General features: G+C 40.7%; 1 protein-coding gene across 1 annotated transcript in view; it reads right to left on the bottom strand.

Moving 5' to 3' along the window:
- Positions 1 to 15,830, bottom strand: part of SPON1 (spondin 1) — a 280,785-nt gene extending 264,955 nt beyond the window's left edge. Inside the window, exon 1 of the mRNA XM_069965794.1 lies at positions 15,426 to 15,830. Coding sequence (XP_069821895.1) covers positions 15,426 to 15,651 — 226 coding nt within the window. The 5' untranslated portion in view covers positions 15,652 to 15,830. The remainder of the gene's footprint in view (positions 1 to 15,425) is intronic.
- Between the last annotated feature and the right edge of the window lie 1,585 nt (positions 15,831 to 17,415).

Raw genomic sequence — 17,415 nt, 5'->3', positions numbered from 1 at the left:
AAGCTCCATTTACTTCAATGGAACTGAGTTCCAAACCCCACCCAATCTGGAGACAAGAAAGGGGAAAAGTGGCCATGTTTTTGTAGCGCTGGATAACCCCTTTAATATAATGCACACCCAGCGACTTCCTATAATGCACACCCAGTGACTTTTTATAATGCACACCCAGCGACTTGGTATAATGAACAACAGTCACTTGGTATACTGGACAAAGGCTTCACTGCTCCCACAGAAAACCACCCACAATCCACCCTCCTATCCTCTCCTCTCTCTCTCTCTGTCCCTATCTCTGTGTATTTCTCTCCCTGCTCTAACTGCCTGCTGCAGCCTACTCTGCACTATACACAGCCGACTGGCCGCCTCCAGGAGGCCAATCACCTGATATAGAGGGCAAGAGTGGGGGGTTGCTGACATCACAGTGGGGTTTGCAGCTGATTGGATGGGCGCTAGGGATTATGGATAATCCCTTTCTTTCACCAAAAGACAGTACTATAAGCTAACATGTGCGCCCACCATGTTTAGCGAATTTGGTAAATGAATCACTTTGAATTTGCTTCGCTGAACGAAAGGAATTGACAGCACGAACCCATGCTTATCTTGCTTCGCTCATCTTTACATATGACATCTAGATATTTGGTGTTTAGGACATCTGCATAGGTCCCTATATATTGGTTGGTTAGGATTCCAGCTACCGAACCATGTCATCAGGTATGTCAAAAGTCATTGATCACAGGGGGAGGCAAGAGTCACCACTGTTTTCTGCCTACTACACTCTTTGCAACTATTCAGCTCAGTTAACGCGTCAGTAATAATACAAGCATAGCAATAACATCAATACATATGTCTATATTATTGCTCCCAACGGACATAATTTCGAATTATATTCCACAAACCACAAGGGTAGTCACTACCACCACAATGGCGTCAGAAAAAGAACTTCCCATGGAAAAAAATCCAGCTATAAAAGTGCCATCTATAATATGTAAGCAAATATGTCATCTTCCTATATCAGCCACAACGCCCCTATAAACACCACATATGTAAAGCCATCAATATTTTGGACTAAGGATCCTTTCACACGTGCAGATAAATCGTTAAAGGGCTTGTTTAGCGAACAACAACTAATGATTTGTTCTTTTCTTTTAGAAGTTTAGACGAAAAGATAAATTGTTAATACGATTGTTAACATGATCGTTATATACACTGATCCCTGTGAGCGACCGAACAACCAGTGTTTACACTACAAAACTTGCGAGCAATTAACAATGATTTTGAGGTCAGCTAAAAAGATGCCATCAACGACATATGAGTAACTTTTCATTGCCGCATTTACACAAGAAGATTATTGCTGAAATTCGACTTAACAATTGGCCCTTGTAAAAGGCCCTTAATATGATAGAAACTGACTGGCAGACAGCTAAACCACTTTAATGTAGCTATCAGTTCCTCTGCCACAAACTGTTAGACAGAGCGACCACAACCCATATTGTGGGCACCTTGGTCATATAATTATCAATCTCTAACTCTGAATCCTGCAGGTGCCTGATCCTCCTCTGCTTTAGGGAAAGGATGGAATTCCTGGAAGTGCCGTAGACTACACTGTAAATGTATTGCAATGCAGTCAATGGTGTTTTCAGGAGTTTCATACCCCGCTGGCGTCATAAGAAGAAACAAAGACACATAGAAGATTGTCGGCAGTAAAAGACCACTCGGTCCATCTAGTCGGCCCTTTTAGTATTCACTTTCTTATTATCTTAGGATCGATATATGTTTATCCCAGGCAGGTTTACATTCAGTTTTAGATTTACCAACCACATCTGCTGGGAGTTTCTTCCAAATATCTACTACTCACCATTCACACTAGGCAAGAGCATGTTGCTATGGCTGAAATTGCAGACACACAAAAAATGCAACAGCTCACCACAATGGCAAGATACAGACCCAATACAGATATGAAAATGGCTTCTTATATTACACCTAACTAAGCCATTATGCTGTTGTTTGTGTCTGTTTTTTCTTGCCAAATTAATTAATGTGGCGCATGCCCTATGTAAATCTGGAAGATTTTTCGCAGGAAAAAACTAGAACCCGACCATCTCTAGAAGTGGTTGGTTTTTAGGATAGAAAACCTGTAAAAAAAAATTACAGTTTGCTTTGTAAGGCTATTTTCACACTTCGTATAACACCGTCTGTTGCAAAGCACCAATTGGACAGTTGTACCAATGCAACTGTCAGAGAATGCTAGGAGTTGTAGTCTTACAACAGCTGGAGAGTCGCAGGGTGAAGAGCAAAGAATATAGGAATAAACAAAACACTAGTGAATTGTCCTGTTTGGGTGTTCCCTACTGGTGTAATCCATGTACTGCTCTACAGCTCACACACCAGCTACAACAATGCATTTAACAGATGTATACAAGGCCACTGACCTGTACCATTTAAAGAAGGGGGGGGGGGGGGCTGACAAAAATTGGGGGCAGGCCTACTTTTTCCTGAGGTCTTTCCACATAAAAGGTTCCTGCAGCACATAAGAGTAGCAGCCAAGATAATGTCAAGGTACCCTTAGGTTAAGTTCCCACGTTTTGGGATGTAAGTGCCACAAACATCGTCTTAGCTGCAATATAGCAAGTAATTTATTGTTTCATTTCTTATAATAAATTACTATTCCTATGAGGCCTCCCTCCATAGGATTTCATTATAACACATTATCATACCATTGACATTTTTTTTTTAAATCATAAAATGGTAGTTGTGACTGGCTCAACAGCCTACAGTTCACACTATGGTTGGCTTACCAGTGAGCCCTATAAGTATTGTTGTTCTACTGTACCTTCTTTGTCTTATGAGAAATGACACTGGGATTTTTCCCTATACAGAAGTTGTTCTGTTGAACAGCTCACAGTAATAATATGAGCAATAAAGCCGCTCTCACATACCGTACAGACTATTACCGTCCTCACAGGATATAGAAGGATGGTGCCTGGTTTACAGGGCTCTTGGAGTTCATAAAATACTCAGCAAACAACCATGATATATTATTATATGTAATTGTGTAAGTCTTTATGTCTTTTTATATGTCATTTTACATGATAACACATTTTGAAAGGCATTGATCCATTTTTACTGTTGATTGCCAGCACTGCATACACAATACGACTATTAGTCATCGAGCCTGCAGAGAAGTTCAGCAGTGTCTTGTAGAAGGACTATCTCTTATGTTAATAATATCCAATATGCCGTTTTTTCCTTTCTTACTGGAATTCAGACAACAATTCTATGAGGTCTGGGGCGGATGTTAGGGTAGTTTATAGGGAAGTTTTTTGTGCCACAGCCAGGAGTATATTTAAAAGGAACAGGAAATATAAAGGAAGAACTTAATGGTGTATGACACTTTTTTTTTTTTTTTTTTTAAGATGGCACTCACCCTCTCAAGACACTGAAAAACTGCTGTATGGATTTCTCTCCATCTCGCTCCTTCCTTTCTCCCCCGTCCCATCACATATGTGGATCATGTGTCCTTCGACTCTGCAGTGAGCCGGGATAGCACTTCCAACCTGGCCCACTGCAGAGTCGGAGGACATGTGACTCAATGACATCACTGTTTAGGGATGGTCAGTGGGGCTGTGACTTTTCCAATAGCAGAGTGGGGCACTGGCAGAGACCATGTTCATATAATCCAAAGCATTGGTTGAGATTGTGTGTATGTAAAGCACCAATCACTACCAATGCTTTGTATGCTGTGCCTAAGAAATTACATTGCAGCCTATGTGCTGTCCCTTTCCTTATGGCACGGACCCCATACTGAGATAGAGGAGGGGCAGAGGCATACTGAGATGCAAGGGGCATGCGGTATGGTGGGAGCTGTAGTTCAATGTATTCTATATAGTCACTGTTATTACAAAAAAAGTTTTGACATGTCATAGAGACATGAGTGTTCAGACCCATACCGATCGGGAGAACGAGTGGGGTGAAGACACGCTGCGGCACGGTCCTCTCCCCAATTTTTCTCCCAATGGGTACGGGTCTGAAAACTCAAACCCAGACCGATCCAAACTTCTGACATGTCTCTATGTCTTACTAAAAGTTTTTGTAACGACAGGAACACTTTAAAACAGAGCTTCAGAGGTGCCAAAACGGTGGGTAAGGTCTATCCTGTGTATAGGGGATAACTTTGTTAAAAATGTCATCCTTATAGATCACAGATGTCAAACTGCAGCCCTCCAGCTGTTGTAAAACTACAATTCTCATAATGCCTGGAGATCTAAACCTTTGGCTTCAGCTGTCCAGACATGATAGAAATTTGTAGTTTTGCAATAGCTGGAGGGCCACAAGTTTGACACCCTTGCTATAGATGAATCCATGTGGAGGCATGAGCCGTTTTCTGCTCCCCACATGACCCTTTAAAAATTGAGTTTCCAGCCAGTGGTTTCACACAGCATTTTTTCTTTTTAAACACTGCTGTTTTTTATTCATTCTTTTGTAAGCCAAAGCCAGGAGTGGTTCACGGGGAAAGATTTATACTTCTTCCTGCTGGATCCACATCTGGCTTTGGTTCAAAAACATCTTTAAAAAAAAAAAAACCTCCTTCTTGTCCATAGCAGCCAATCACAGCAGTTTTTATTTCAGAGTCTACTGTTTATAAAGTTGCGATTGGTTGCTATGAACAACAAAAAACTTTTACTATTTTTAAAAGTTTTCAAACCTGCCCCATGATGTGGAGCTTTGGGCCTTGAGGATGTAGTAACTTTTCTTTTTAAGAGCCATAACTTTTTTTTTTTTCTTAAATGTACCTGCATGAGACTTTGGGTTGTGCATTTTGGCACCATTTTGGGGCAATGAAGAAATGAAGTTGGTTATTTGGTCAGGATTAATAATTAAATACAGGCAGATACTTATCCATCAAGCAATACCATCAGGGAGGCTTCGTAATGGCTCAATGTTTTTTATGCAGCAGGACAAGGGCTGCAAGCATAGAGGCAATTTAATGAAGAACTATCTTCAGCATAAAGAAGAACAGGGAGTACTGGAAATGATGACAGAGAGCTGATCCTAACATCATTGAGTCTGTGTGAAGAGGAAGCCTACATTCACAGAAGATCTGGGGTTAGTTCTCCAAGATGTTTGGAACAACCTCCCTGCTGAGCTCCTTCCAAAAACTGTGCAAGTTGATGCTACTAAGGAGGTCACAGGGCGGTCACACTATATATTCATGTGATTTAGATTTCTCTTTTGTTCATTCAATTAGCATTTTGTTAATAGATAAAAATGAACTATTAGGCTATGTTCCTACAGGAAAAGGTGTCTGTCCATTGATAATAACGGCCGTAAATATTCATGATCATTATTGTCATAATCAATAGACGAATGCCTTTCCCTCCAAATAACGGCACATTCCTATAATATACTATACTAGAGTATACTATTGTTCCTTTAGTATGAACAACAATTTTAAAGCATTTTTACTTGGCTGCATTTTTCTTGAAACCTTTGCACAACAGAATCGACCCCTTTTCCCAGTCGGGCCATGCCTCCCCGCCTTGTCCCTCCCTGCCCACCCATCAGGCAAGCCAGAGAGGCATGGTCTCTTCCAGCTCCAGATTTATCATGATTAACGCCTGCTTGTTGGTGCAGATTTGTTTCGCCAGGCGCAGAGACTGATAAGAGGTCTGCGTCCCTTAATAAATCCGGCCGGGGAAAGGGGGTCGCGCTTTATCTAAGTCTTAATAAATGTCCCCCATTATGCTGTATAAGGAAATTTTAACTTTATCTACTTTTGCTCAGTAAAAGCACAGTTTTTGTTGTTTTTATTTTGTACTTTTGATCGTTAGTTAACACAGTCTTAGAAACCTTTTTTCTACATACATTTTTAGATTTTCTGTTAACTGAGCCTTATGGGGGCTTGTTTTTTTTATAGGACAAGTTATAGTTTGGGTATGATCTTGGGGTCTATCGGATGTATAGATTAATTCTGTTTTTGGTGGAGGTGATAAAAAAACACTAAGAATCTTCATTGCGTTGGATAAATAATGTTAGTTAAACAGCACAGGTCGTTACAGTTGTGGATTTCTTTGATATACCTGTGAATCAGCCTGAAGTTTTGTACAACTCCAGATACACATAAAAAACCCTCTATATAGCACAAACTGATTTTGTAGTGTGTGAATATAGCTTGTAATTTACTTCTTTTAAAAAACCTCAAGTCTTCCCATACTTATCAACTGCTGTATGTCATGCAGGAAATGTTTTATTTTAAAGGGGTTATCCAGTGCTACAAAAACATGGCCACTTTCATTTAGAGACAACACAAATCTTGTCTCCAGTTCAGGTGTGGTTTGCAATTAAGCTCCATTCCCGTCAATGGAACTGAGCAGCAAAACCCCACCCAAGCTGGAGACAAGAGTGGGGCTGTCTCTGGAAGAAAGTGGCCATGTTTTTGGAGCGCTGGATAACTCCTTTAAGTCTGACACAGTGCTCTCTGTTGACATCTCTGGCCGAGACAGGAACTTTGTCTCGGTTTTCTATGAATTCCTATTGAAAACCTCACTGTGTCAGACTGAAAAAAAAAAACATTTTGTTGCATGACAAACAGCAGCTAATAAGTATGAGAAAACTTGAGATTCACAAATCTATATAACTTTCTGATATCAGTTGATTTGAATAAAAAAGATTTTCGCTGGACAACCCCTTTAAGTAAAAGACAGTTACAGTTCTTTTTTTTGTTTGTTGGTTTGTTTGTTTTTGCGAATAAAAAGACAGGACCAAAAACTGTGTGTGAAAATAACGTAAAACTGACAGGAAAATCTAATAAGCATGCACACAGTGGCGTAGCTACCATAGAGGCAGAGAAGGCGATTGCTATGGGGCCCGTGGAGGGAGGGGGCCCAGGGAAAATAAGAGCCTCCTGTGTCCTTTTGCTTAACCCCTTATTAACTGCAGTGTGTAAGTGACCCAATGTTCTCTAACATGCTGCAAAACAATAAAAGGGTTACTACAGAAGACAATTAGCTCTCTGCCTGACTACTCTGATAACCTCTGACCTCTGTTCTCTGAGTTCCTGCAGAGGTCGGGGGTTATCAGAGCTAATTGTCTTCTGTATTAACCCTTTTTTTGTGTTGCAGCATGTAAGAGAACACTGGGTCACTTACACACTGCAGTAAATAAAGGGTTAGGAAAAAGGTAGTCTGCTCCTGTACCTATGTATTAAACCATAGGATTCTGCCCCCGGCCACAAGAGATTTTTTTTTTTTTTCGGCCACATCACCGAGTATAAGTATATATATATATATATATATATATATATATTTATTTATTTTATATTAGTGTGTAGGGGAGGGGGGCCCATACAGTTTTTTGCTATGGGGCCTCATGAATCCTAGCTACGCCCCTGCATGCACAGATCTGGTATCCTCCTTTAGACCTCCAGCTGCCATGGACACCCAATGGTCGAGGGGGTGGCAAAAGCAGCACTATTCCTCATTAACCACTTTTGATGATACAATCTGACGGGTTACATAGCCAGGAGAAGAGTTATTTTCTAGTCTCGACTGTTGCAGAAAATTATGCATTATAATAGGACGATGATACCTGCTGCAGATAATGGACACCTGAGCTCACACCACCCCTGTGCTGCACATTTATGGAACTGTAAATGTACGGTGCATTAGGCTAAGTGGTCTAAGCAGTTTATTGGCCAATTATATTTAACTATTGAATACTATGGAAGTTATAAAAACTCTCAATTAATCTCTTTAATTGCTATACAGCACTGCTCAATCTGACATGGGCATGTTGGTAGGGGGATGATTTCCCTCATTCCAGTAAATTATGTCTAATGTATCCACTTCAAGTAAAAAATTCTAAATATGATGGATGTGACACAACGTAATACCATGTCTAAGCTCCTTTATGCAATGTGAAGTCACACTGTAATGTCATCTTGCCTTAAACTAATACCAGAGATGCTGTGCAGGCTACTTACTTGTACTCCTTGAACATGTTGCTGCACTCATCTTGCAAGAAAGAAGGGATTTCATCCCCTACACTAGGAACAGCAACTGATACATGTAATCTAGCAGCAGAGAAGGCTGCAGCCATGAACACATATTATTAGGATTAAGGAGAGAGCTGCCTTATATTACCGAGCATCAGCGACTAGCATGCTGTGACTTGGAGATGCAGGAACAGGTTATGGTTAAGGCTCCGCTCATGAACTTCTCGCTTCATTTACTATAGCAGTTTGCTGCGCTGAATTAATTAATTGATAAGAGACGGTGTTCTCAAGCTAATGAATTCATACATCACTGCTAACCGCAATAGAAAATCAATGAGGAAACTCACATACAATGCCTATTGTACCAGGTGGATGAGGTCATTGATGGGGGGCTGCACTTCATCTATGGTGTCCGGTGGCTGAACTAATGATCTAGTTGACTTCATGTTACTTGTATTTGTATCTTGTGTCTGTCTTTGAATCTGGAGCAGATTTTTATGTTGAAAAGGAAAGAGGTCTTTAAACCCCATTTACTCTGCTATAGTGTCATACTTAATATTCTAGGGAAAATCGCACATAAAGTGGGCCATAAAGGGGCTGGGTTTATGTGGGCATTTGGGGGTGTTCTGACTTGTTTCAGAGTGGCCCAGGATAGGCGTCAAATATATAGGCTTTAAATTGGTAGGCTTTATATACAAATGGTTTATATAGCTAGGTTAACACATAAAAGGGTTTATCCAGCGCTACAAAAACATGGCCACTTTTCCCCTTCTCTTGTCTCCAGATTGGGTGGGGTTTCAAATTGAAGTAAATGGAGCTTAATTGTAAACCACACCTGAACTGGAGACAAGAGAGGGGGAAAAGTGGCCATGTTTTTGTAGCGATGGATAACCCCTTTAAGTCACCGGGTGCTGGGTGTGCATTATAGGAAGTCCCACTACTGTCCATGGTGGAAATTGAATTATTGACAGGCTGACTGACACTTAAAAAAAAAAAAAAATCACTACTCTTGTATTGTAGTATAGTTTGCCTGTTTTAATGAGATTCGTTTGTATGCGATTTGTGAATATTTATTAAGTGAAGGATGTTTGAAGTAGACTGGCAGAATGGTATGCTGACATACAGTATACTGACATATTCACAGGCCATGGCCTTTTCAGGTCAATGGACTGAATGTAGTTTGTTAGTGACTAGGTTTAGTCCACTTTAGAGCATTTACAATAATTTTGCAGGACTCAGAATCATGGTTGCCTTTGCTTTGGAGTCTCATAAATTGCGTTATATGTTTGGAAATGGACCGAACACTATCACTGTTAGACTACATTCAGTCCAATGGACTGATGGGCACAGCTCAGCTACAAGGCAGCATACATGAGCATATTGATCTGCCAGTATACTATCAAATAAGATAAACATACTCCACTTAATAAACTTAAACAGATCTATTAGCCATAACCTTAGGGCTGTATTACGCGGCCCGATATTGAGGAGGAGGCGAGCACCGACCTGTCAAATCGATGCAGCCTTCCTCCTCATTTCCCGCTCGCAATCAGCTAAGTACGGCTGATAATCGTTTGTTGTAATAGGGCCCTTAGACTGTCCAGACCATCTTAATCTTTATAATATAATATAGAACAGTTTGCATATGCTGAAATCTTCGCACTGATCATGTCTCTGTGAATGTGAACTTTTTTTCTCCACCGATACTCGTGAATGTTAAAAGCTGCACTAGACGTATTTCCAGTCCCTGTCAAGCAATTGGACTTTTTTTTTTCTTTCATTATTCTCTTCAGCCAACAGAATTTGTACTATTAAGTGCTTAACCCTCAAACTTCTTTTTTTTTTTTTAAATAAGGAACCAAACAAACAACTTTTACATACACCCAATGATTAAGGAACGATCAACAATGTTTTTATGGTCAGTTTAAAAGATGTGATCAATGCCACACAGATGAGTTGTTCGATCAGTGCCTTTATACACACGAAAAGATTGCTTAAATTCGAACGATATAGCTACTTTTTGCGCAATAATCACTTCATGTAAGAGGGCCTTTAGATTTAACTTTTAGCAATGGTGTCCAGGCGCAATTGCTACTCCTTCATCTCCTATAGTTTTCCCCCGGTGGGATTATAGCCTGCATTTGTCTGGTTTCCTTCCTTGCTAGCTAAACATGTAGGGCCTGTAAGGAGGATGAGACCTGTTCAGCTTCCCTCCAAACACTGCAGGTAACCTGGTCTGGACCCCCATTAAAGTGGAACCCCACAAGTTACCTCTATGATTCTTTAATATCACTGTGCTGTCCTTCAATCACTAATAATCTAAAACAGAGACATAGCAAAACTTAGTTACCTTTTGCCCCATAGACACAAACTGTACAAACAGCCTGGCTAAGTAGCTAGTTGGCGTTAACCTTCTCCTTAGAATCTAGTACCAATACCCCAGTCCCCTACCTGACTAATTACTTATACAGTGGTGCCTTGGATTACAAGCATAATTCGTTCCAGGACAATGTTTGTAATCCAAATCCACTCTTAAACCAAAGCAAATTTTCCCATAAGAAATCATTGAAATCCACACAATTCTGAATAAAATGTAAAACAATTGAAAAAAAAAAAAAAAACATTTAGAAACAGCTGAATATGTCATATTATAAGTTACTGTACAGTATAGCAGTCAGCATGTGGTGTATAATTTATAGTAAGTGCATAAGAATGAGAAAAAAACTGCAGCAGTTTGTAGATACAGGATGGAACTGCAGATTCCCATAATGCAGTAGCCTAGTACAACAGGCTAGAATAGAGAAGCAGGACTGCTGTCAGAGGTCTGTGTGGTCACATGACAGCAATGGGGAATGGGGAATGGGTGGGGGGGTTCAGCATGGACCAATCAGGAAGTAAGAATCACAGAGCTGTGCAGAAGGACAGGGACAGAAACCTTTCTATACAGCAGTGTGAATGGCTGAGTGTTAGTGCAGGCACATTATAGCAGCAGTGTGTATAGCTGAGTGTGAGTGAAAGCACATTATAGCAGCAGTGTGAATGGCTGAATGTAAGTGCAGGTACAGTATAGCAGCAGTGTGTATAGCTGAGTGTGAGTGCAGGCACATTATAGCAGCAGTGTGAATGGCTGAGTGTAAGAACAGGTACAGTATAACAAGAATTGGGAAGATGGGAAACACATGATTTGGAAGTTGAGGGAGACTTGCTGGGTCAGTAAGTACAGTGCTGTAGACCTCGCTATGTAAACTATGCCCTTCTCCCACTGAGAGCTCTTCTTGCAAAACGCTCTCAATCCAAGTTACTCTTAAACCAAGGTACCACTGTATATCTTAAGGTCAAATGCAGTATTAGTAGCTCTTAATGTAAGGGTGTATATACTGTAGCGCTTACTGTCCCTAAAAACAAACTTAATTCTCCATTGGAATTTCTTCTTTCCTCTTCCACTTTAAGAATGCAATCTACTTCCTTAGCGTTCTGGGAACATGAAATGCAATATATTTGAGGCAGACTCTAGGGGTGCTAATACTGAATGATGGTTTTGCCTCCGGCCTCAGGTAGTCTTTGCACTTATGATTAATATCAAGTTCTTGGTGATTTTCCGTATAAAAATATATTGAAGAAATTCATCAGCGTTATATCTGTCTCTGGAGTCACAGCTTACTGCACTGTGTCTTCTTCTTCTTTCCTTTAAACTCACCCAGAAGAAAGTTATAATTTTCCTCATTGCCACCACTTATGCCCAAATTGAAAATAATTACCTACAATCAGGATGAATGACACAGTAAGGCAATGCCAGCTCTGATTGCGGCTCAGGAGCCTTCCTCGCTGCCATAGAGCAACCATACTAGTCACAAGTGTCAAGACTTTCTCTGTAAAGAGGCCAAATTGCCATATGTGCAGTAAGTACAAAATCCCAATGTGACCGTATCTTGTGACACCCAGCAGAGGACCTGCAGCGAACATTGAGTGAACTCTTTAACATTAACTGGTTATTAACAGCCGGGGAAAAGCTTCTGGCTGCAGCTTTATCGGATATCCAGAAAAAATCCATCAACCTTCTCCTCCGGATTTAACAGATCGTAATCACGAATTTAAAGAAGCAGTAAACCTAAAGTTTGCAGCTTATAAAAGTGCAGTCTAAATGAAGAACTGCTAATATCATATCCATGCAATGCTGTATGAAGGGTAAATAAAGAAGGAAGCCATGAGGAACAATACTGCTTTTACATAGTCATAGCTAGACCTTTAGTCCCCTGGGGCAAAGAAATAAGCTCATCATATATTAAATAGATGTCGGCCAAAACACTGATTTCAGTAGGACAAGCCAACTATCCTATATGAATAGTGGCCTCCCAAATCTCCAGACTGCAAATGTGGATCAAAGAAAGATCGGATTTCATCTGCCGGATCCTTTCATCCTCAGGGAGATAATCCACCGGTAGACATATCTGGGGCTGTGTTGCTACATTCTCTACATTAAAAGTACATGCAGAGCAAAAGATGCATATGTATGGGGGATTGGGAGAGATAGCTGTCATATGTGTATGGGGAATTGGGTGAGATAGCTGTCATATGTGTATGGGGGGATTGGGAGAGATATCTGTCATATGTGTATGGGGGATTGGGCGAGATAGCTGTCATATGTGTATGGGGGATTGGGAGAGATATCTGTCATATGTGTATGGGGGGATTGGGAGAGATATCTGTCATATGTGTATGGGGGGATTGGGAGAGATATCTGTCATATGTGTATGGGGGATTGGGAGAGATAGCTATGATATGTGTATGGGGGATTGGGAGAGATATCTGTCATATGTGTATGGGGGTTTGGGCGAGATAGCTGTGATATGTGTATGGGGAATTGGGCGAGATAGCTGTGATATGTGTATGGAGGATTGGGCGAGATAGCTGTCATATGTGTATGGAGGATTGGGCGAGATAGCTGTCATATGTGTATGGGGGATTGGGAGAGATAGCTGTCATATGTGTATGGGGGATTGGGAGAGATAGCTGTCATATGTCTATGGGGGATTGGGAGAGATAGCTGTCATATGTGTATGGGGGATTGGGAGAGATACCTGTCATATGTGTATGGGGGATTGGGAGAGATATCTGTCATATGTGTATGGGGGATTGGGAGAGATATCTGTCATATGTGTATGGGGGATTGAGCAAGATAGCTGTCATATGTGTATGGGGGATTAGGAGAGATATCTGTCATATGTGTATGGGGGATTGGGCAAGATAGCTGTCAACCAAACAAGGGTTCAGCTAACAACTATCATATATGTATGGCCAGCTCTAGCTTGCTGCTATGGCAGATTGGTTTGTTGGCACCCAGACAGCACACAGGGCAAATTCCATCATCTGTGTAAACCCCTGGTTATATTCCTGTCTACTTTCAAACACAAAGGCAGCTAAATACCACAACTATACATACATGTATGAATATTACATGCATAGACAGAGCAGAGCCACATGTGCACATGACTGGGTGAATCATGGGCAACATGTCCGGCAGCTACCATGCTAACCTTTAAATACTACTACTGGGGAGGGGTTGAGCATATTCTGAGATCCCTGCCTTGAGTGCCCTGTCCCACCACTGAAGGTTCTCAGACCTGGAGATTTGTGGAGAAGACATGATTCAGACATTGGAGTGAGGAAGAAATAAAGTTGCTGGGGTGAGGAGGTAGGGTCACTTTAGGGGACCACTTTAGTATTCTAGGTTGCTCACCTATGCTCCATCTGAACACTGTGTCTACCAACCACCTCAATTTTGTTAGTATAATCTCTGCAACTAGGACACAAAATGGATTAATGCAAACCCACATAAAAGTGAGCATTTTGGGGGTGGTCCCAGATGAGGGATGTAAATGTCTGTTGTTTTTTTTTTATGTTGCTAGCTGTGAAACACAGATTGGTTTTTGTAATCCCTTGTTCTGTTGATTGGTTTGGCTTGGAAATCCATAGCTGACACAGGCAACATGCTGCTAGATAAACCTACAAGTATAGGTTTCCTGGTTCTGGATCTTACATGTATAATTAATAAAAGCCATGAGGAGCTCTTACCAACAAGTCTGTATTTTTATTAACTTTTCAACATGTATTTTTATTGTTTTGGTCAGTGAACGTATTGAGTTACACCAGTGAAAACAGAAAACGCATGTTAAAAACATGAAAAGGACAGTGTGAACACAGCCTAAAGATGGCTTCTAAAGTTATTACGGTGGACCTGTTGGAATATACCTAGCTGGGTTCTCTACAATCTCACAGATATTTCACTAATTTACATTAATACTCGGAACCTAAAATTGCTGATAAAGAAAAACAGTTATTAACGCAGCTAAAAAAAAAAAAAAAAGTTGAGTGTCCCTTTAAATATGAGTTATTATCACCCAAATGGCTATATATCTCATCACGGCCATCCAGAGTTGAGGCATCTACCAGGTGAAGGGCGTAGCTGCATGGTACATGGGTGTGATCACATGTGGTCATATTTAGTTTCCTCTGCCCGGACTGGAGAGGTTCTGAGCTGCCAATGAAAATATCAGTGCAAGCAGCCGGCTGTTGTCAGCAGCATAGACTCAGCTACAGAAATGAGCAGGAACCTCTACCATATACAATAGAGAACACCTACTGACAATATGCTTGGTGGCCTCAAGACTACTATGACTCCAGAAACAGCCCTATATACTTTATTTAGCTAAACTTAGAAGAACACTTCTTAAAGGGACCAGCGTTATTCACTCACATGGTCTCAGAAGTGGAGATATGGCAGATAAAATAGTGATGATGAAAGTAAATAAATCCCTTTATAAGAACACTCCAGTCATTTTGATCCCAAAATGAAATGACTGACAACAGGGAACAATAAACTGAAGTAACCGAAGATACAATTTGTGATCTTCAGTGAAGCATTTTTAATTTCCAACTGAATATATTTCTCTTTAACTCTACTATACTGAAGTTTATATCAGTTTTAATACTGCGCATAGCAGAGCTGGGTCCTAGGTGACTTTCATTCACCTCAGTAAAGATTCAGTTTACAGCCCTAATCCTGTATCTAAATACCAGGATCAAGGCAAAGTGACTTGTTGGTGTCCTCCCAGCATCTAGTATCCAGAGAACATGCCCCTATAGCTACAGCAGTTTGTGAATTGGTCAAAGTCTCATAAAAGATTTGCTAAAACAGCTTTGTAATGTATCAATGCCATATATATATATATATATATATATATATATATATATATATATATATATATATATATACACATTCCCCCCCAGGGATGTATACCAGAATAGTAAAGCATACAGAGCAGGCTACTTTCTAACACACTATAAGACTGAACAAATGGCTGAGCTTATATATTGTCAGGGGAAAGGAGCTAATAAAAGAACAGAGCAGAATCCTGCAGGGTCCCCCCTTGTCACTTACCCCTGTAAGTATTCCCTGGCTTGTAGTAGTCCGGATCTCCCTCTACTCTCAGGGAAAATTCATTGTATCCTTCTTTTCTTGTGCTTCCTTGTGCTCTTAGAATCCTGCTACAATATCCTTCTGATTTCACTGCTTTGTCTACAGTTTCATCCATAAATCCATAGACCACTACAAAAGAAGTCACCGCAACATAATGCAACAAGAAAGATTGCATAGACAGTCCCATTTCAGGAAACCAAAAATCTGCAAGGAGAAGAGGGTTCCACAGAGCTGCAAGTGGGAATAAGGAGGAATCAGGCTGTGATCTTCAGCAGATCCAGGACTGAAGTGCTGCTTTCCTTTGCTGGATGTGATTAGCAGCCCTGTAATGTTTACTTAGCCCAGCAGAATTCACAGGGTTTGGTGAAATAGCAGAGCACAGGGGACGCTGCTGTCTCCTAGACATCCAGCAAAGATCTGCTCTAGATGGACTGAGCTAACAGACTGAGAATTAATCATGCACATTCCTTCCAGAGCCTATAGTTACTATATGTATTTAGGTAAATTTTCCCTTTTCGCCTTTAAGGTTTGCATACGGTCTAATTTTTGGGAAGCGAAGATTACATAGCAACTGATCGCCGGAGTTAACTACGTGGGATTCCCAGAGTAAACCTATAATACTGAGATTTGTTAGATGAATAAGTATAGAGCTGCGTTCAGTTCAAGCACAATGGAAACTTTAAATAGGGCTGAAAGTTTGTTCACCCACCAGCCCGTAGCAACGCTGGGGGAATGTATGACAAGGCATGCAGATGTAGCACATTGTTTCTCATGTATTGTGATATGGAGATTCACAGATGATACTAACTGGAACCTGCTGCACTGACAAACTCAACTCTGCAGGTTTGGAAATGGATAAAATGTGTTGAGCCATCAGTTCTATGAGAATAAGGCAGTTTACTAATCAGGAGGAAAACACACCATCAGGTTCTGTCGCAGTGGCTTAAAGGGGTTATCCAGCGCTACAAAAACATGGTCACTTTTCCCCCTCTCTTGTTTCCAGTTCAGGTGCGGTTTGCAATTAAGCCCCAATAAAACCCCACCCAATCTTAAGAAAAGAGAGGGGGAAAGGTGGCCATGTTTTTGTAGCGCTGGATAACCCCTTTAACAGTTTGTAAGTGTATCACGTCAGTTTGCAGTAATAGAAGAGTTTCATTGCTGTTTCGGAAATACAATGCAACTGCAACACATCACAACCTGATCGGGTGTTCAACCAAGTGCAAATCAAGTTAAGGTAGACAACCATCTCAAAGAATGCCATTGGCCATATACAATCGGATCCAACTTTAGAGTCATTGCTAGATCCATCCTCTGGATATGATTTAGATAACTTAGGGCTTTCCTCTAGGGAAATTGACACGTGACAGTTTTCTTGCTGAAATTTCTGGAACTAGAATTATCAGTTCCATACATCTGAATGGGGTGTCATAGAGACGTGTGAGTGTTCAGTCCCACACTGATCATGAGAAGGAGTAGGGAGAGGACCACGCTACAGTTCAGTCCAGTGAAAAGAGTAAGACCCCATAGACTTACAGGAGGAGCCCAACTCATCAAATGACATGGAGTTAGGAGAGGACTGCGATTAACAGTCTTCTCAGAGCTCTTTCTCACGATGGGAAAGGGTCTGAACACTCAAACTGATCAAAACTTTTGACATGTCAAAAGATTTTTATGATGACGGGTACACTTTAAGGGTTTGTTCCCACTACATATAAACAACAGCCGTTATTTGGCACTCAAAACCACAGGCCTTGCTTTGAGTTTCAAACCACAGCCCTTGTTTTAAATAAAAAATTGCACTGAAGTCTATAGACAATGGCAAGAAATAAATGACATGAACATTATTTTGAGGGCCAAAGTCAAACAATGGCCGTTGTTTAGTTCATTGTGTGAACATCAGCCATTGTTTGCATTGATTTTAACGCAAATCAATGCATTATGAAAAGAACAG

The sequence above is a fragment of the Dendropsophus ebraccatus genome, chromosome 4 (genome assembly GCF_027789765.1).
Source record: "Dendropsophus ebraccatus isolate aDenEbr1 chromosome 4, aDenEbr1.pat, whole genome shotgun sequence".
NCBI lineage: Eukaryota > Metazoa > Chordata > Amphibia > Anura > Hylidae > Dendropsophus > Dendropsophus ebraccatus.
Note: the sequence above shows the minus strand (reverse complement) of the source record. Positions and strands in the feature narration are given on the sequence as shown.